The sequence below is a fragment of the Callithrix jacchus genome, chromosome X (genome assembly GCF_049354715.1).
Source record: "Callithrix jacchus isolate 240 chromosome X, calJac240_pri, whole genome shotgun sequence".
Lineage (NCBI taxonomy): Eukaryota > Metazoa > Chordata > Mammalia > Primates > Cebidae > Callithrix > Callithrix jacchus.
The window spans coordinates 150474581-150496399 of record NC_133524.1 but is presented as its reverse complement, the minus strand read 5'-3'; the positions used below and the strand labels follow the sequence as shown (position 1 = coordinate 150496399).

The following is a 21819-nucleotide window of genomic DNA, read 5'->3' as shown; positions in this document are numbered from 1 at the left end:
TGCCTAGGATTCCCAGGACACAGCCGCTGGCGGCGCTGCACTTGCTCGAAGGGGCTTCCCAGGGTTAGCTGCCAGTTTTTCCCGCCGTCACGGGTCGCAGGCGACGTTGGTTCCCTCACTGGGGACCGTCGCGGCCGGAGGCGGGGGTCGCAGCGGCTGCTTGGGGCGGCGCTGGGCGGGCGGGCGCTGGGTCCGCCCCACCGGCATCCTTGGCCTGACTTCCTTCTGCAGTGGGCGGCCGGCCCAGCTGGAGGAAGCGGCGGCGGCGGCCACGATGAGTGCGGGCGACGCAGTGTGCACTGGCTGGCTCGTTAAGTCGCCCCCGGAGAGGAAGCTACAGCGCTACGTGAGTAGGGGCGCCGCCATCCCGCCCGGCCTTCGCGTCCCGGGGAACCCGCCCGCAGAGCAGCCGCGTGGCGGCCGCGGGAAGCCGCGGGGCTCTGGGCGCGCCAGGCGCAGCCACTCCAGGCGCCCGGTACAGCGGACGAGGCCAATCGACGGAAAGCGAAATAGCACGTCGAGCCAGCGTCGCCGCTGTGCAGGGAAGCGGGCCGGAGGCCAGGTGGCGCCTGCCCGCGGGGTTCAGGGACTCCGGACCGACACTGACTCTAGTGAAGGGAGGCGGGTTGGGGCCACAATTCCAGGCGCCAGTCTCCGTGCAGGAGCGGGCAGGGAGACATCTCAGAAAGGTGCTCCGTTTTCTGTGGCACGCACTGCCTCTCAGACGCATTGCCCCACGAGGGGGACGCCGCAGAGGATAGGGAAACCCATAGCCTTCATTCCCCCTGGACCGTCAGGAGTGAGGAGTGCTGCCAGCATGACAATTGACTTATTCCATCTATGTCCTCACGATAAGGTCTTCAAAACATTATGCTACTCAGTCTTTTCCAGCCATGAGGAAGGACAACTACAGTCCCCAAGGAGTTCCATATAAATAGATATTAGGACTTCTTGCTTTTTTTAGGCTCGGAGTAGCTGCATGGATTCATCTTGTTCATAATTTCTAATTTCTCTGCAACTTCAGCGCATGGTTGTAGGAAAAATCTCTCCCATGTCTGCGCTCATCCAAAGCAGCCCACCACAAATGTAGTTCTGCCTGTGGCTCTTGTCTATGCAAGGTTCTCAAATTCCTGTCCTCTTCTCGCCAAATTTCACAAGTGTTTTTCTTCCCACATACATGAGGCACATATTGTGTGGATAAACAGGTGGGATTACAAAAAGATTTTAATAATGTATGAATACTTCCAGAATGTGTGTGAGGAGATTCTCCCCATTCACCCCTGGCTAAACACTGTTTCTCTCTTAGGGGTCTTTGAAAAGATTTCTGCTGTCTCCAGAACACAATTTTAGAGGAAGCTTGTTCTACTTAGCAAGTGAATATCAGCACTGTATAAACACTGAGACCTCTCTAACTTCCAGTGTGTCCCTACATCACTTGCTTTTGACTCCAGGGGTCCATAAGCGCAGGGTCCAATATCTCCTGGCCTCTGCATTACCTAGCTGCTTCCTTAACTGTGAAGCTACTTAAAGGAGGCAAGAGAAGAAAACCTGCTCCCATCACCTGCATGAGCAGGAGAGGCTTTTGTCACAGAGTACTGCTTACATTACTGACTAAGTATGGGTTTCCCTGTTGCCCTTTGGAATGACAGATATTTTAAGTTCACTATACAGTTTCAGTACATGATTCAGAAACATGCCACCTGCAATCTTTGCCTGCAGCGCAAAGATGATAGAATAGTTGGTTTCCCAGTCTTTTTTTTTTTTTTTTTTTGTATCTCGTCTTAAGGAGACTGGCTTAGGGAAGTTTATGAGTGTTCCATCAACGTGGAGAAGGCATGGGCATGTGTGCTAATTATCACACCAGGCTCATTCCTTTAGGGTAGAACAGGGATGTGGCAAGAGTGCACACTGCACAACTTAGAGATACGTGGGGCAGGGACCAGAGGCGTCATCTTACCAGCACTCCAAGACATAAACCCTGATGGTTGGGAACAGTCTCTAAGAAAGATCATGGATAGTCAATGCTTTTCTGCTGACAGGCGTCTGTCCCTGGAACACACCACAAAAAGAAGTCTTTTTCGTCTCCTAGCTAAATTCTGCAGAAATCCTCTTGACCACTAGATGGTGATCATGTGTCACTGCAACAGGGCCTGGGCAGGGCTGTTACAGCTGCTTCAGTTCGACTGCTGTCAGTCCCTCCATTAACAGAGCGCTAACTCCAAACCAGGGCCTGTGTTACAGGCTGTGAAGACAGAAGAAAACGCTTGATTCCAGTTTAGAGTTTAACATTTCTAGTAACACGGCAAAGCTAGTTATTGGCACAAACGGGACGATAACTCAGTTCTTGGTAGTGCCATCAGTGTTTGCTGGTTTTGGGCAAACTTTTCAGTCCAAAGTAAGCTTGGACCTCATCCACTTGAATCCATCAGTGAAGACAATCACAAAGTTATTTTTTATCATTGGTCTTTTAAAAAATTATTTTATTTGTATTTTTTGTTTTACAAGTAAGAAATATATTCTTATATTAATAAATAGAATGAAAAATGACCCCATTTAAATTTCCCCCTACCCCTGACCTTCCCTTTCCTCTCCTTGTCATTCCACTCCCCAGTCCAGGGATAACAGCTGTTAGCAGTTCGGTGAGTACCACTCTACAAAATTTTCCAGAAAATATATCATGTTCTTCTTGCAGAACTGGGCTCATATTATACTGAACACCTTTCCAGGCTGACATACAGATTTACTGCATTCTTTATGAAGCACTGTCAAATGTTCCTTGTAATATATATAACATAATTTAACAATTTGTTGATGAACATTTTGCTTGTATCTTTTTATCAATTTTAAAGAATCCTATAATAAAAGTAATAATAAAACTACAATAGTTCACTTTTGTTAAATGGTTTATACGTGCCAGGCACTACACTAAGGACTTGTATTAACTCCCTTAGTTTTTAAAACAATACCAAGAGCCAGGTGCTGTTTTTATCTCTGGATATAGGTTCTTTGTTGCATATTTAATTTGCAAATATTTTCTAGCAGTCCATGGTTTTGTCTTTTCATTCTCTTTTGAATAACTAAAATTTGAAAATGTTAATGAAATTTTTCTTTTGTGATTCATGCATTTATGTCAAATCTAGCCTAAGATCCTGAAGATTTTCTTCTGTTTTTTTTCTAAAAGTTTTTTTTTTTCTTTTTGAGACAGGGTCTCACCTTGTCACCCAGACTGAAGTGCAGTGGCGTGGTCATGCTCAAGTGATCCTCCCACCTCAGTCTCTTGAGTAGCTGGAACTGTAGCCCCTCGCCACCATGCCCTGAAAATAATTATTGTATTTTTTGTAGAGAGGACAGAATTTCTCCATGTTGCCCACAGGCTGGTCTCCCAACTCCTGGCCTCAAGCAATCCTTCCACCTTGGCCTTCTAAAGTGCTGGGATTACAGGTGTGAGCCACTGCACCTGGCCTCTGAAAGTTTTATAATTTTACATTTTCTATTTTGATCTATGCTCCATTTTGAGTAAATTGTATAAAAACTGTGAGGTTTATATCATGGGTTGTTTCTTGCATACCAATTGCATTTGTTCCGGTACTGTTTATTTACTAGACTGCCCATATCAAAAATCAATTTACCTGAAGGGCGCAATTGATCCTGTCTGTAATCCCAGCACTTTGGGAGGCTGAAGTGGGAGGATCACCGGAGGTCAGAAGTTAGAGACCAGCCTGACCAACACGGTGAAACTCCCTGTCTACTAAAAATACAAAAAAAAATAGCTAGGTGTGGCACTGGGTGCCTGTAATCCCAGCTCCTCAGGAGGCTGAGGCAGGAGAATTGCTTGAACCCGGGAGGCAGAGGTTGCAGTGAGCCAAGATCGTGCCATTGCACTCCAGTCTGGGTGGCAAGAGGAAAACTCTGTATCAAAAAAAATCAATTTGCCATATCTATGTAGATTTATTTCTGGATTCTCTACTCTGTTCCATTCATCTATTTGTTCTATACCAACATGCTATTTAATGACTGTGGATTTATAATAATTCTTGAAATCAGTTAATTTTACCCCTCAAACTTTTTGTTTATCAGAGTTGTTTTGGTTATTTTAGGTCCTTTTGTTTTTCTATATCAATTTTAGAATTGGTTTGTCAATTGATTTCACTGACCTCATCTCCCATAGCCTTGCTAAACTCACGTATTAGTTCTAATAGCCTTGTCTGTGATTGAAATGTTGCATAAAAATGACAAGAGTAGACATCCTTGATCCTAGAGGGAAAGCATTCCATTTTCACCTTTTCAGTATGTTAGGCTTTTTACCAAATTGAGGAAGTTCCCCCATATTGGTAGTTTGCTGAGATTTCTTCTCATGCATTAAATTTTGTTAATTGCGTTTCCTGCATCTGTAAAAATGAAAATGTTTTTTATTTTTTAGTCTGTTACTGTGGTGAATTATGCTGCTTGATTTTGAATGTTTAGCCAGCCTTGAACTTCTGGGATAAACTTCAGTTGGTTATAACATATCATTCTTTTCATATATATTTCTGGATTTGCTTTGGTGATATTTTTGCTAAAGATATTTGTGTCTCTGTCCATGGGGGATATTGGTCTGCAGTTTTCCTTTTTTGTACTATCTTTGGTTTTGATATTAGCATATGCTGGCATCAAAATGAAATCAGAAGTTCTCCCGCCTCTTGTATTTTCTGAAAGATGTTGCATAGAATTGGTATTCCTTCTTCCTTAAATGTTTGGTAGAATTCACCATTGAAAATGTCTGGGTCCCTACTTTTCTTTTTGGTAAGGCTATCAACTACAAATTGTATTTATTTTTTCTTTTCTTTTTTTTTTTTTTTTTGAGATGGAGTTTCACTCTTGTTACCCAGGCTGGAGTGCAGTGGCACAATCTTGGCTCACTACAACCTCTGCCTCCTGGGTTCAAGCAGTTCTCCAGCCTCAGCCTCCTGAGTAGCTGGGATTACAGGTGCTCACCACCATGCCCAGCTAATTTTTGTAATTTTAGTAGAGACGGGGTTTCACAATGTTGGCCAGGCTGTTCTCAAACTCCTGACTTCAGGTGATCTACCCACCTCAGCCTCCCAAAGTGCTGGGATTACAGACGTGAGCCACCGCACCTGGCCAAATTTTATTTCTTTAATAGATATAAGACTATTTGGTTTATCTGTATCTTCTTGAATGAGCGTCGTTAGTTTGTGTTTTTCAAGGATTTTCTCTATTTTGCCTAAGTTCTTGAATTTACTGGCATAAAGTTGTTCATTATGTTCCCTTATTATCCTTTAAATGCCTGTAGGAGTTGTAGTGATGCCTCAGTTTTCATTTATGATGATGCTACTGTAATTTATGTCTTCCTTTTTTATTTCCTGATCAATCAGGCTGGAGTTTTATCAGTTTATACATTATTTCCTAGGAACCATCCTTTGGTTTCATTTATTTTCTCCACTTTCTTCCTGCTTTCAATTTCATTAATTTATCCTCTTATCTTTATTATTTTCCTCCTTTTGATTGCATTGGGTTTAATCACTTTTTTTTTTGAGATGGAGTCTCACTCTGTTGCCCGGGCTGGAGTGCAGTGGCACAATCTTGGCTCACTGCAACCTCTGCCACCCAGGTCCAAGCAATTCTCCTGCCTCAGCCTCCCAAGTAGCTGGGATCACAGGTGCCTGCCACCATGCCCAGCTAATTTTTGTATTTTTAGTAGAGATGGCGTTTCAACATCTTGGCCAAGCTGGTCTTGAACTTCTGACCTTGTGATCCACCCACCTCAGCCTCCCAAAATGCTGGGATTACAGGCATGAGCCACAACGCCTGACTAATCACTTATTTATCTAGTTCCTTAGGGAGGAAACTTAAATTACTGATTTTGGATCTTTCTTTTCTAATATCAGCATTTAATGCTACAGTCTTCCGTCTTTTTTTTTTTTTTTTTTTTTGACTGAGTCTCATGCTGTCGCCCAGGCTGGAGTGCAGTGGCACAATCTTGGTTCACTGCAACCACGACCTCCTAGGTTCAAGCAATTCTCCTGCCTCAACCTCCCAAGTGGCTGAGATTACAGGCACCCGCCACTATGCCCAGCTAATGTTCGTATTTTTAGTAGAGACGGGATTTCACCATGTTGGCCAGGCTGGTCTCAAATTCCTGACCTCATGTGATCCAGCCTGCCTTGGCCTCACAAAGTGCTGGGATTACAAGCCTGAGCCACCATGCTCAGCCAGTCTTCCTTTTAAGAACTGCTTTAGGTGCATCCCACAAAATTGGATATGTTGCATTTTCATTTTAATTCATTTAAAAATATTATTTAATTTTCCCCTGAGATTTCCCCTTTGATCCAAGGGTTGTCTGGAAGTTGGTTTAATTTTCCAATATTGGACTTTCTAGATAGTTTTCTGTTTTTAATTTCTAGTTAAATTCCATTATGATCTAAGAACAAACTGTATATGATTTCTATTCTTTAAAATTTGTTAAGTTTACATCATGGCCAACAATATAGTTACACTTCATGTACATAAGCACTTGAAAAATACGTATTCTTCTCTCATTGGGTAAAATGTTCCATAAATGTTAATTATGCCAGGTTGGTTGATAATGTTATTCAGTTCTTCTGTATCCTTACTGATTTTCTGTTTACTTTTACCACTTACTGAGAGAGGAATTGTGAAAGTTTCTATCCTGTAATTGTAGATTTGTCCATAATGTCCACATTTCTCCTTCCACTTGTATTTGTTTTTACCTAACACGTTTTGATGCTCCATTTCTAGTTTCACACATTTGGAATTAGTATGCTTTCTTGGAGAATAGAAGCCTTTTTCATTATTTAATGTCTTGCTATGTCCCTGATGCTATTCCTTGTTTTGAAGTCTATTTTTTTCTTACGTAAATATAGCTGCCCTGCTTTCTTTTAATATGTGTTTGCATGGTGTATCTTTTTCCATTGTTTTACTTTTAACCTCTATCTATGTTTGATATGGGATATAGTTTGATATTGCTTTTTAATGCATTCTTACCTTGTTTTAATTGGCATATTTAGTTCATTCACATAAAGTATGATTATTGAAATGTTTATATTAAAATATACCATCTTGCTAGCTGTTTTTCATTTGTTCTATCTGTTCTTTGTTTCTTTTTTTAATTGCATTTTAGGTTTTGGGGTACATGTGCAGAACGTGCAAGATAGTTGCATAGGTACACACGTGGCAGTGTGTTTTGCTGCCTTCCTCCCCTTCACCCACATTTGGCATTTCTCCCCAGGTTATCCCTCCCCAGCTCCCCCCGCGCTGTCCCTCCCCTATTCCCCCCAATAGACCCCAGTGTGTAGTACTCCCTTCCCTGTGTCCATGTGTTCTCATTTTTCCTTACCCGCCTATGAGTGAAAATATGTGGTATTTCATTTTCTGTTCTTGTGTCAGTTTGCTGAGAATGATGTTCTCCAGATCCATCCACGTCCCTACAAAGGACACAAACTCATCATTTTTTATTGCTGCATAATATTTCATGGTGTATATGTGCCACATTTTCCCAGACCAGTCTATCATCGATGGGCATTTGGGTTGGTTCCAGGTCTTTGCTATTGTAAACAGTGCTGCAACGAACATTCGTGTGCATGTGTCCTTATAGTAGAACAATTTATAGTCCTTTGGATACATACCCAGTAATGGGATTGCTGGGTCAAATGGAATTTCTATTTCTAGGTCCTTGAGGAATCGCCACACTGTCTTCCACAATGGTTGAACTAATTTACACTCCCACCAGCAGTGTAGAAGTGTTCCTATTTCTCCACATCCTCTCCAGCATCTGTTGTCTCCAGATTTTTTAATGATCGCCATTCTAACTGGCATGAGATGGTATCTCAGTGTGGTTTTGATTTGCATTTCTCTAATGACCAGTGACGATGAGCATTTTTTCATGTTTGTTGGCCTCATATATGTCTTCTTTCGTAAAGTGTCTGTTCATATGCTTTGCCCACTTTTGAATGGGCTCGTTTGGTTTTTTCCTGTAAATCTGTTTGAGTTCTTTGTAAATTCTGGATATCAGCCCTTTGTCAGATGGGTAACTGCAAACATTTTTTCCCATTCTGTTGGTTGCCGATTCACACTAGAGACTGTTTCTTTTGCTGTGCAGAAGCTGTGGAGTTTGATTAGGTCCCATTTGTCTATTCTGGCTTTTGTTGCCAATGCTTTTGGTGTTTTGGTCATGAAGTCCTTGCCTACTCCTATGTCCTGGATGGTTTTGCCTAGATTTCCTTCTAGGGTTTTTATGGTGCCAGGTCTTATGTTTAAGTCTTTAATCCATCTGGAGTTAATTTTAGTGTAAGGTGTCAGGAAGGGGTCCAGTTTCTGCTTTCTGCACATGGCTAGCCAGTTTTCCCAGCACCATTTGTTGAACAGGGAATCCTTTCCCGATTGCTTGTTTTTGTCAGGTTTATCAAAGACCATATGGTTGTAGATATGTTGTGTTGCCCCCAATGCCTCTGTTCTGTTCCATTGGTCTATATCTCTGTTTTGGTACCAGTACCATGCTGTTTTGATTACTGTAGCCTTGTAGTATAGTTTGATGTCTGGTAGTGTGATGCCCCCCGCTGTGTTCTTTTTGCTTAGAATTGACTTGGCTATGTGGGCTCTCTTGGTTCCATATGAAGTTCAAGGTGGTTTTTTCCAGTTCTGTGAAGAAAGTCAATGGTAGCTTGATGGGGATAGTGTTGATTCTGTAAATTACTTTGGGCAGTATAGCCATTTTCATGATATTGATTCTTCCTAATCGTGAACATGGAATGTTTCTCCATCTGTTTGTGTCCTCTCTTATTTCGTTGAGCAGTGGCTTGTAGTTCTCCTTGAAGAGGTCCCTTACATTCCTTGTAAGTTGTATTCCTAGGTATTTTTTTTTTTGTAGCAATTGTGAATGGCAGTTCATTCTTGATTTGGCTTTCTTTAAGTCTGTTATGGTGTATAGGAATGCTTGTGGTTTTTGCACATTGATTTTATATCCTGAGACTTTGCTGAAGTTGCTTATCAGTTTCAGGAGTTTTTGGGCTGAGGCGATGGGGTCTTCTAGGTATACTATCATGTCGTCTGCAAATAGAGACAATTTGGCTTCCACCTTTCCTATTTGAATGCCCTTTAGTTCTTTTTCTTGCCTGATTGCTCTGGCTAGAACTTCCAGTACTATATTAAATATGAGTGGTGAAAGAGGGCATCCTTGTCTAGTGCCGGATTTCAAAGGGAATGCTTCCAGTTTTTGCCCATTAAGTATGATATAGGCTGTTGGTTTGTTGTAAATAGCTTTTATTACTTTGAGATACGTTCCGTCAATACCGAGTTTATTGAGGGTTTTTAGCATAAAGTGCTGTTGTATTTTGTCGAATGCCTTCTCTGTGTCAATTGAGATAATCATGTGGTTTTTGTTTTTGGTTCTGTTTATGTGGTGAATTACGTTTATAGACTTGCGTATGTTGAGCCAGCCTTGCATCCCTGGGATGAATCCTACTTGATCATGATGGATAAGTTTTTTGATGTGCTGTTGCATTTGGCTTGCCGGTATTTTATTGAAGATTTTTGCATCTATGTTCATCATGGATATTGGCCTGAAGTTTTCTTTTCTTGTTGAGTCTCTGCCGGGTTTTGGTATCAGGATGATGTTAGTCTCATAGCACGATTTGAGAAGGATTCCCTCTTTTTGGATTATTTGGAATAGTTTCAGAAGGAATGGTACCAGCTCCTCTTTGTGTGTCTGGTAGAATTTGGCTGTGAACCCATCTGGACCTGGGCTTTTTTTGTGTGGTGGGCTCTTAATTGCTGCCTCAACTTCTGACCTTGTTATTGGTCTATTCATAGTGTCTTCCTCCTGGTTTAGGCTTGGGAGGACACAGGTGTCCAGGAATTTATCCATTTCTTCCAGGTTTACTAGTTTATGTGCATAGAGTTGTTTGTAATATTCTCTGATGATGGTTTGAATTTCTGTGGAATCTGTGGTGATATCTTCTTTATTGTTTTTTATTGTATCTGTTTGATTCTTCTCTCTTTTCTTTTTTATTAATCTGGCTAGTGGTCTGTCTATTTTATTGATATTTTCAAAAAACCAGCTCTTGGATTTGTTGATTTTTTGAAGGGTTTTTCATGTCTCTGTCTCCTTCAGTTCTGCTCTGATCTTAGTTATTTCTTGTCTTCTGCTAGGTTTTGAGTTTTTTTGATCTTGCTCCTCTAGCTCTTTCAATGTTGATGATAGGGTGTCAATTTTGGATCTCTCCACTCTTCTCATATGGGCACTTATTGCTATATATTTTCCTCTGGAGACTGCTTCAAATGTGTCCCAGAGATTCTGGTATGTTGTGTCTTCATTCTCGTCGGTTTCGAAGAACTTCTTTATTTCTGCCTTCATTTCATTGTTTATCCAGTCAACATTCAAGAGCCAGTTGTTCAGTTTCCATGAAGCTGTGTGGTTCTGAGTTAGTTTCTGAATTCTGAGTTCTAACTTGATTGCACTATGGTCTGAGAGACTGTTTGTTATTATGTCAGTTGTTTTGCATTTGCTGAGGAGTGCTTTACTTCCAATTATGTGGTCAATTTTAGAGTAGGTGTGATGTGGTGCTGAGAAGAATGTATATTCTGTGGATTTGGGGTGGAGAGTTCTGTAAATGTCTATAGGTTTGCTTGTTCAGGTCCTGGATATCCTTGTTAATTTTCTGTCTGGTTGATCTGTCTAATATTGACAGTGGAGTGTTAAAGTCTCCCACTATTATTGTGTGGGAGTCTAAGTCTCTTTGTAAGTCATTAAGAACTTGCCTTATATATCTGGGTGCTCCTGTATTGGGTCCATATATATTTAGGATTGTTAGCTCTTCTTGTTGTATTGATCCTTTTACCATTATGTAATGTCCTTCTTTGTCTCTTTTGATCTTTGTTGCTTTAAAGTCTATTTTATCAGAGACGAGAATTGCAACTCCTGCTTTTTTTTTGCTCTCCATTTGCTTGGTAAATCTTCCTCCATCCCTTTATTTTGAGCCTTTGTGTATCCTTGCATGTGAGATGGGTTTCCTGGATACAGCACACTGATGGGTTTTGGCTTTTTATCCAATTTGCCTGTCTGTGTCTTTTGATTGGTGCATTTAGCCCATTTACATTTAGGGTTAATATTGTTATGTGTGAATTTGATACTGCCATTTTGATGCTAGCTGGCTGTTTTGCCCGTTAGTTGATGCAGATTCTTCATTTTGTTGATGTTTTTTAGCATTTTGTGTGTTTTTGGAATGGCTGGTACTGGTTGTTCCTTTCTGTGTGTAGTGCCTCTTTCAGGAGCTCTTGTAAAGCAGGCCTGCTGGTGACAAAATATCTGAGTACTTGCTTCTTCTCAAAGGATTTTATTTTTCCTTCACTTATGAAGCTCAGTTTGGCTGGATATGAAATTCTGGGTTGAAAGTTCTTTTCTTTAAGGGTGTTGAATATTGGCCCCCACTCTCTTCTGGCTTGTGGGGTTTCTGCCGAGAGATCTGCTGTGAGTCTGATGGGCTTCCCTTTGTGGGTGACCCGACCTATTTCTCTGGCTGCCCTTAGTATTTTCTCCTTCATTTCAACCCTGGTGAATCTGATGATTATGTGCCTTGTGGTTGCTCTTCTTGCGGAATATCTTTGTGTTCTCTGTATTTCCTGCATTTGAATATTGGCCTGTCTTGCTAGGTTGGGGAAATTTTCCTGGATAATGTCCTGAAGAGTGTTTTCCAGCTTGGATTCATTCTCTTCGTCACATTCTGGTACACCTATCAAACGTAGGTTAGGTCTCTTCACATAGTCCCACATTTCTTGGAGACTTTGTTCATTCCTTTTTGCGTTTTTTTTCTCTAATCTTGGTTTCTTGTTTTATTTCATTGAGTTGATCTTCGACTTCTGATATTCTTTCTTCTGCTTGGTCAATTTGCTGTTGAAACTTGTGCATGCTTCGCAAAGTTCTCGTGTTGTGTTTTTCTGTTCTTTGCTTCTTTTGTCCTCTGTTTCTGCCTTCTCTTGGGCTAATTGAGCCTTTTTCATTATTCCATTTTATCTCCACTATTAACCTACATTTCATAACTTCATTTTTTTTTCAGTTTTCCTGGAATGTAAATTATACATCTTTAGTTGGAGACTTCCTTTAAGTAATGTTATAACATTTTAAGATTAGCAGTATAAGGACATTGCACTAGTATATTCCCAATTGTGCTATTGTCATGCATTTTACCTTGACATATGTCATAAACATATGACACACTACTATTCATTTTGCTTTAGACAACCAGTTATCTTTTCAGTCAATTAAAATAAAGAGAAAACAGTAAACTGTTGTTTTCTTTTATTTATTCCGTTTCCAGCACTCTTCATTTCAATGTGTAGATTCAAGTTTCTGTCTGCTATCATATTCCTTCTGCCCAAAGAACTTCCTTCAATATTTCGTGTAGTTTAGGTCTGCTGGCAGTGAATTCTCTCAGTTTCGTTTGTCTGAGAATGTATATTTCTCCCTCATTTTGAAAAATATTTTCAGTGGGCATAGAATTATGGGTTGACAGTTTTTAATTTTGTTTTGTTTTGTTTTTCCTTTCAGCACCTTAAAGATGTTCCTCTATCAATCAGGCAAGCACTTAGTTCTTGAGCTAATGCATTAAATCTAGAATCTCTGGTAAGCACACACACATATTAATACATTTAGCTTAACATCCTGGGAACCCATTTCCACAAATTTTGGTGGTTTGTAAAGACAGTTTTATTAAGGTATGTGTGTGTGTATATATATGTGTGTGTGTGTCTGTGTGCATGTGTACGTATATATGTACACACACTATAGAATTCACCCATTGTAAGCATACAATTGGTTTACTTTGAGTAAATTTATAAGTTATGCAACCTTCATATGGTCTAGTTTCAGACCATTTCTAGCCCCACAGAAAATTCCCTGAGCCTATTTGCAGTCACTCCTCACTCCTATCTCTAGCCCCAGGCGGCAACTGATCTGCTTTCTGTCTCTATAGATGTGCCTTTTCTAGGAATTTCATGTAGGTGGAATAATAGACTGTGGTCCTTTTATGTGTGGTTTCTTTACCTTAGCTGGGACTATAGGCACGTGCCACCACACCTGGCTAATTTTTGTATTTTTAGTAGGGACGGGGTTTCACCATATTGACCAGGCTGGTCTTCAAGTCCCGGCCTTGTGATCTGCCTGCCTCAGCCTCCCAAAGTGTTGGGGTTTCAGGTGTGAGCCACCACACCCGGCTAATTTAACCTAAATCATAAATCCTTCTTTGGGTCTGTTTTGGGGCAGTTTTGCTGATCTTCCTGTCAATTCTTCTACTTTTGCCTTAGTTTTTAAAATTGCTATCAAATAGGTGATGCAGTCACTTTTCAAAAATTAAAAAATATATTTTAAACGTACAATGAAGATGAATTCCCCGCCTCTGTCTTCATCCACCCTATTTACCGTTACCCCTCAAATAACCATTTTTATCATTTTTTTCTTTAATCTTTTCTGTATTTCTTTATATGAACACAAGGAAATACATATACAGCTTCTTATTCCTCCTTTTCTTACACAAAAGATAAACAATGTTCTGTACATTAGTCTGTTCATTTAAAAATTTATTCTAGAATTCTCTCCATGTCAGTGGCCAGAGTTCATCTTTTTTTATTGATAAATAATATTTTATATATTTGTGGGGTGCATATGTTTGCTACATGCATAGAATGTATAATGATCAAGTCATGCTATTTGGGGTATTCATCACCTTAAGTATTTATCAATTCTATGTGTTGGTATCAGTTCAAGTCCTCTCTTGTAGTTACTTTGAAATATGCACTACATTGTTTCTAAGTATAGTCGCTCTATTCTGCTATTAAACATTTAAAGTTCTTCCTTCTTTGTAAGTGTACATTTGTACCCATTAACCAGCCTCTCTTCATCCACCTCCACCCTTTCCAGTCTGTAGTATCTATTGTTCTGTTCTCTGTGTCCATGGCATCAAGTTTTTTATTATATTAAGTGAAGTGAGCCACTCACAGAAAGACATGAGACCATGTGATACTTGTCTTTCTGTGAGTGGCTCACTTCACTTAATATAATAACCTCCAGTTCCTCACTCCCTACTTCCCCAAAACCTTATATTCAGGAGGCATGTCATTTCAGGTAACTGGATGATGATTTAATTAGGCAGATAAAAAAAAAACACTTGTGGGATCTGCAGAAGCAATCTTGAGGTTAAACTGTAAGGAAAGGCAATCCGAATCTGTACCTTCATTGTAAGGGAGACCAGAATAGAAAGAATCCATCATTTCTTGCTTCTATAATTAGAGCTGGTCACTTCTCTCCCAGAAACTTACAAGGTTGGGAATTCCCCAAATTTGGAAAGACGTACAGATGCTGGGTGGCCAAAACAAGTGACAATGTTACTCCAGGTTGATTGGGATGGGGCTCCTGTGCAAGTTTACGTAGTCCAGGGTATTAATGTGAATGCAGCAGAGGGGAAAAGATAAGAATATTTTAGAGAAATAATCAATGGGAAATGTTGATTGCTTAATTACAAGGTATGTGAGAGACCACATATTAAAGATTTTGAACTTGACAGGAGTAGGTAGGGATGTGAAGAAGGGTGAGTAGCCCAAGATGAATTACAGCAACCCCTACTGTGGCCACATTTTTGCCAGCCATTTGTTATCTGAACACTTCCAATGACAGGAAACCAGTTACATAACATGCTGCACAAATAATCATGTGATAGTTCTGACTGTGAGAAATTGGTCCTGGTGTTACCTCTTTAGAATATACAGAACACATCTAATTCTTTTTTCAATCTGAGAGCCCTGCAAATATCCAACCTAATGTTGCTGGTTTACTTAGTCATTTCTTAGGATAGAACAGAGTTCTGAGTTCCCTCACCCTTATCCTGTATATTTCTTCTGAACTGGTACCAGAACTAAATAAACTCCTCCAGGACCATCATTGCTCATCTGGACATCGTGCTTCTCAGAAGGCAGCTGGAGATTCCATTAGCTTTGTTCTGGCAGCCACGCCACACTGTTGACTCACACTGAGCTTCCTGTGAAACAGACTTAATTTTCCTCTGTGTTTCAGCTAAGCTGTCTTTTCTCCAATCTGTTCTTGTGCTGTTGGTGTTTTGCTTAAGCCCAGGAACAGGACCTATACTATTACTGTTGAATTTCATGTTCTATTTATTTTTGTAATTGATTCTTTTTTATTTATTTATTTTTTTGAAATAGGGTCTCACTCTGTCACCCAGGCTGGAGTGCAGTGGTGTGATCTCAAATCACTGCAACCTCTGCCTCCCGGGTTTAGGAGATTCTCATGCCTCAGCCTCTTGAGTAGCTGGGATTACAGGCGCCTGCCACCACACCTGGCTAATTTTTGTATTTTTAGTAGAGACGGGGCTTCTCCATATTGCCCAGGCTCGAACTCCTGACCTCAGGTGATCCTCCTGCCTCGGCCTCCCAAAGTGCTGGGATTACATTGTGCCTGGCCTATAATTGATTTTTTACACCACATCATTTTGGACACTGACTGTCATACAGGAACTGTGAGCAAGAGCATGGAAGAAAATACCCAGTATGGGGCAAGTCAGTGAGACTGGAACGTTCAGGCTAGGGCATACCGAGTTTGAAGTAACTGTGGGTTAATTTGTCTAGAGCCGAGGGGAGGGACCTGGACTCCAGATGGAGTTTTGCTGGTCACTGGGGTATAGGAAGTAGTTAAAATTATGGGGGTGGATGACATTATCCAAGGAGGGTATGATGTGTAAGAAAGAAAACTACCTAAGGCAGAATTTAGGGAGATACCACAGTTAGAGAGTAAGAGGAAAAGTGTCAGCAAAACTGAGAGAGACAAGAGAAGAGATCATTAAAGGCGGTGGATACCCCCAAATACCAGTCAACCATCTTTCCTCCCAGGGCTCTGACCGATAGGGCACAGACAAGGAATGGACAAGGGGCACAAGATAAGGAAGATGGATGCAAACATCTGTTTTATCACTGAAAAAGCTGAATTGGAAAAAGCTACTTGGGCCTGAAGTCTAAGCGGGACTTCCAAGTCTTTCCCAATATTAATGATTTACGAAGAAATGGGTAGCAAGGATGGCAGTGGAAGAGAAGAGAGATGAGATGATAGTTAAAAGTGAAATCGTGCAGAAGCAAATGGGAGGAAAGCATTTTAGTCATTTGCAATGTCAACCATAAAACGAGTGACCCAGGCTACCAGACCCAGGCCTAATAAAGAAAGAAATACAACCAAGTGCTGAGATGGACTCAAAGTCAACGATTTTCCAAAAGGATAACTACATCTTTAGGGCCTGAAGTGTGTGTTTTAGATGAATTCTGCCAATAGGCATTTATGAGATTGAGGATAAAATGCACTGGTTAGAAGTCTTAATGGGAAAAACCCCTGGAGACCGCAGCTCTTTCTCGGAATATAAAACATCCACTTGTTCAGAACCTGGAGCAATGGTAGAGAAATAAGGAAATGAACTGGTTCCTCCACAGGCCAAATGCTTTGGGACAAGCTCTCTAAATGGCAGAGAGGTAGCTCAGGTCCAATCCAGGCTTCTTCTCCCTGCCCTTCCATTTGATAAAAACCTTAAACCTTTACATGAATCTGATACAAGACTTTAAGGTCTTTCAGGAGAGTAACCACTCTTAGCACCGAAATACATACACACCACAGAAAAGCAGAAAGAAAACTTCAACTCTAGCATTTTACTCTTTAAATTGGAAGGTGGCAGTATGTGGATCCACTTGCCCTAGATGACAGTCGGCACTCAAATATGTTGTTATTTTCTGACAGAATAATATAATGAGCCCTTCTTAGGTGGTACTATTGTACTTCCATTAGGAGGAAAATCGTATCTGGCTGTCTCCCTTTTTGTGATTGTAGCAGCCACTGATGGTTAATACTTAAATTGATTAATTCATTAAGGATTACAAATAGTGAGATTCTATTTCTCATTTACTCCTAATCAAGTGTTTACTTCACATTACACTGCTGTTGTCAAGGTTGACTAATGTCCTGTGTCATGGTGTTGTTGTAAGGATGAAGTGAGTTATATATAACTCCTCCCCCGACTTTGGGGGTCTTTCACTTCCAACAGCTGCAGCTCCTGTTTGAGAGATTGCTCTTGGCCTACTAGAGACCATTTTGCTTGCATGTTAGAGAGCTGAAAGTATCTGGGCATGGCATACCCACTCCTTCATCAGGGAAGGGAATGGACAATGTACAGCCTCTGACGCAGGAACATGCTACAAGGCTACAGTAATCAAAACAGCATGGTACTGGTACCAAAGCAGAGATATAGACCAATGGAACAAAACAGAGGCATTGGAGGCAACACAACATATCTACAACCAAGAGCAGTGAGCTTGGCTGCAGCCCAGGGAGTAATGGATGGAGCAGATGAAGTCAGAGTGGTGATAATGCGAGTGGGTGTGGAGCCTGTGGAGGGTTTTATAGGCTAAAGTAAGACCTTTGGCTTTTCCTCTGAGTAAGGGAGGAAGACACCAGAGGGTTCTGAGAAGAGAACTGACATGATTCGATGTGACTTGTAACAGGATCTCTCTGGCAGCTGTCTGCAAGCTGTAGGGGCAGGGCAGAAGCAGGGAGACCAGGTGAGCGGCTAGTGCAGTGATACAGGTGAGATGTGAAGACAGCGGCCATTGATGTAGGGCATGGAGAGGGGTGTATTCTGAAGGTAGAGCTGGCAGGATTTTCTGATGGATTGGTTATTCTGTGCAAGAGAAAGAAAGGAGTCAAGAATTCCAGTGTCTTGGCCTGAGCACCTGGAAGGATTAGGTTGCCATGTACTGAGATTTGGAAGTGTGTGGAAGGACCAGGGCTAGGGAGACCCCAGTTACCCCATGGGCTCCATTCTGGAAAGATGTCTTGTGAACAGTTTCCATTTAATTCTTTTGAAAATTTGCTTTTGGAATTATAGACTTTACTCTTCATTTTACTCTGACTTGTAAATGGGATGAAGGGAATGGAACTCAAAAGAATCCCAGCACACGAGTGCTGAGATTGCCAAAATATAACTGTAGACTGGGGTGGAGGGGCTTGTGTGTGTGGTTTGCGTATTCATACCATAACTTATCCAACCTTTTGTAGATGTTTAGTTTCTTTCTGATTTTTAGTCATTATGAAAAATGACATTAAGATCCATTGCACATGTCTCATTTAAAATTAGATATGGATATATAGTTTAGGGCCATTTCTGTTACTTTTCACGTGAAATATTGCTTCATATATTTTGCCCATGTTTTTCTATTAGGTCATTTATATTTATCTTAATGTCTCATAGAAGCTCTTTTCATGCTTTGTTTATTAGATATACATTCATGCATAATTAAACATAAAAGATTAAAAGAAAATACAGGAAAATATTTTGATAATCTTGGAGTTGGGAAGGCTTCCAGATCCCATAATAGCAGATTGGACACCACTTCAGTCAGGCTGGATGTGCTCAAAGCATGCTGGGAAGCCCTGGCCGGGGTGGCTCCAGATCTGCTGTCTCCATAGCTAAGGGCAGGCGTTAGAGTGGAAACAGCGATCAAAGTCAGTTTCCTTCCCTTGCAGGGCAGCCCCTCTGTTTACTTGTCTGTCTCCCTCCCTGAGCGCCTTGCTCAGCGCTGTCTCCCCAGGGCCTCGCAATGCACTACATCAAAGTCGGGGTTCCTTCCCTTGTGGGTCATGCCCATTGCCTGAAAACACAGTGTCTTCCTGCCAAGTAGAGCCTTATAAGAACATCCCACTGACCTGCAAAGTGTGTGGGTGAAAACCGTCCCCCCGCCCCGCCCTCTCAGGCCCTGCGCTTCCCTGTTAAAACATCAGCGTGCTGCACTGTGATTGTTTGACTTACTCATATTTGTAGCCTTCCACTGTAGACTTTCTATCCAAGTAATTCAGCCTATTTTGCCTTTTTTATGCATAAGAATGTCACCATGCTCTAGACCAAGATAAAGCTTTGGCTATTACTTACTAAAAGACAACAGCAGCAAAGTGACAGCTAGGCCCCCAAAGAGGGATGGCTACTTTTTTGTACCCTTACATGCCTCCTTTTCTTTAGTTATTTCACCCCTAAGTCATGACTTCCTGTTAGAGGCTTCCAGTTCTGGCAGTATTTGGTTCCTATTTCACAAGAAGCCAGTCTGTTACATTGTGGCTTTTAGTGCTAACAAGAAATCAGTGGTTTAGGGTCTTTGGCCATGAGAACAGTATAATTAGACAGTAATTTAACCCCACCCAAATTTTCACACCAAATGAGAATTCTAACATCGCCTTGCGAAATAAAAGGTACATTCTTCAAAGTGTTATACCTTAAAATGTTAGACTGATCAACATTATAAGTAAATATAAGAGATGAAAATTATTGTCAGATAATGACCTACAGGACAGATAACTTACTCAGAAAGTCTTTAGATTTGACATCTCTTGAGATTTAAAAAACATAACTCTCATACTCTTGAAACTATTTAGGCACAGAAAAAGATGCAAACTTCTTTAGTTCATTGTATTATGTTAATATGACCCTGATACCAAAGATTACAGATAAAAAAGAAAATTATAGATCAGTCTCACTTAATGTAGATATGTGAGACGAAATTTAGCTGTGTTGTATTTAAATATAAAGAAAATGAAATAATATAATTTCTAGAAGGGGCAATGTTACTGAATCTCAATCTCATCTTGGGGTTGGGAAAACCTTTCTAAACATGATAGCAGAGGAAAAACTACACATAAAGAGACAGGACTTTTGCTACATGAAAATAAAACATATCTGTTTGCTCACTTATTTATTCAATCAGTTCTCCAAGAAATAATCTAGCAACTGTTTCCTATATGCTGAACACTATTTTAGGTGCTTCAAGAACAGTATCAACTTATGAGGCAAATAACCAAAATGTGAAAGTTTTTCACATCATACAAGGCAAGCAAACAGTTCAGATTCTTAACCTTTATGAGTAATCTTTATCAATTATTAGAAAAAGATCAGCATTGCAATTGGAAAATGGGCAAAATACATGAACAGCAGGTCACACAGATGGTTCACAGAATTCACAGCAGTTCACAAAGGGACATGACACATGAAGAATAACATCCAACCTCATTGGACATTAGACCAGTACAAATTTAAATGAGATACTCTTTTGCTTTGGCCTATGTGATTGCCAGAGCTTAAAAAGAGGTTTCTGAGAAAGATGGCAGAAAGTAATAGAGATCGCTGAGTGTATGTTTACATAACTCCCCTCCATGAAAGGCACCAAAAGAGATGAAAATAATCCAAAATCTAGAAAGAAGGGCCAGCCAACTCATGAGAATACCCTAGGTGAGTTACAGATTTCATATCCCTTTGGGGACAGGACAGTTTTGACAAAGTAAGAAAATGATTTCCCAAGGGTTCTAGTGAAGAATCCTAAACCGAGAGAAGAGAAAATGAGGGTTTGAGGGGAGAGGAGGCACGACAGGGAGAGAGAAAGTGGGGACCAGGGAGCATTGAATTGAAACTGAGACTAGTTATTGTTATAGCTGAGTGTGCTTACTGACATGTTCTGGAGCGGTGCTCACTGATTTTGTCAGCAGACATTTTCTGAACCCTGACTTATGCATGTGTTCTTAGGAGGAAAGAAGGGGCCTTTGGGTCAGCAACGACAAAACCAAGAGAATTTGTCTGGAACTATAAACAATAACGGGTTCTTCCTTCTAGTAGATGTGCTTTGAGCCAAGCAAGTAATGAAACCAAGTTAAAATTGAGAATGTTCGTTTCTTCTCCAGGTACCTGGGGATAAGCTGGCAGGCAGATGCCCTCTGGGGTCTTAGCTTCACCCACGCTGAAATGGGAACTTAAGTCAACACTGGAGCCCTGTGGTCTCTGATGGAGCAGCTTCTATTGACTCAAGGGGCTCAAAAGTGGTTTTGGTTACTTCCTCCAGCCCAATGAGTACTTATAACTGATGAACCACCCAGAAAAAACTCATTTGGGGCTGTAGCTGACTGCTGGATTTCCCAACTACCCTGGGGTGCTGGGACCACGTCTAGAGTGACTCACTCCTTCCCCTGTCATCTCTTTTCTTCCCTACCACCCTTAGACTCACACATAACACTTAGGTGTTTCAAGCATTTCTACTTTTTAGGAATTTATATATGGTTAGAAAGACTTCTCAGCTGCCAGTATTACATAAATGTCCACCTCTATTTTTTCAGTACTGTAAGTTTCTTTATTTCGATGTAAATGTTTAATCCAGGTAGAATTTATTTTTATTGTATGTGGAATGAGATAGGGATTCATTAACTAATTCAGCAAGATTTACTGAGTACCTGTTAGGCACCAGGCACTGTTGGGACATTTGAGAAAGACTTTCTTCAGTATTAAACATCAGATTGTATTATGTCCAGTAACTCAAGATATAAGGTTTTCTTAATGCTTTTCAAATTCATGTATTTTAGGAAAAAGAACAGGAGAACCTCCTACTAGGCTGTGAGCTCATCTTTACAAAATGATGTTGTATTTTCTTCTCTCCTAGACTTTTTCACCTGAATACAGAGTCTTCCACGATCCCAGTCAATTCAGCTCATGCTTTTCTGCAGGTGGAATGAGGTTCCTTTTTGACTCCTCACCCACTGCTCAGTCTTCTGATGTGCTGTAAGCTCTTTGACCTACATAGCTCCAGTCAGTGGATGACTTCTCAACATCACTCATAGACTGTGATTAGGAACCAGATCAAAGCAGATGATCTGATTTCAAGGCCACCTTGGCTGCATATTCACTCTTGCCCTTAGGCAACTTGCTCAACAACTCTGTGCCTCAGTTTCTGCAT

General features: G+C 40.8%; 1 protein-coding gene across 4 annotated transcripts in view; it reads left to right on the top strand.

The window, feature by feature from the left end:
* Nucleotides 1–229: 229 nt before the first annotated feature.
* Nucleotides 230–21819, top strand: part of GAB3 (GRB2 associated binding protein 3) — a 74699-nt gene continuing 53109 nt past the window's right edge. For all 4 annotated transcript variants that reach the window (XM_078363715.1, XM_035287990.3, XM_035287991.3 and 1 more), the window contains exon 1: nucleotides 230–346. In XM_078363715.1, the coding sequence (XP_078219841.1) occupies nucleotides 275–346 (72 nt within the window). In that variant the 5' untranslated portion in view covers nucleotides 230–274. The remainder of the gene's footprint in view (nucleotides 347–21819) is intronic.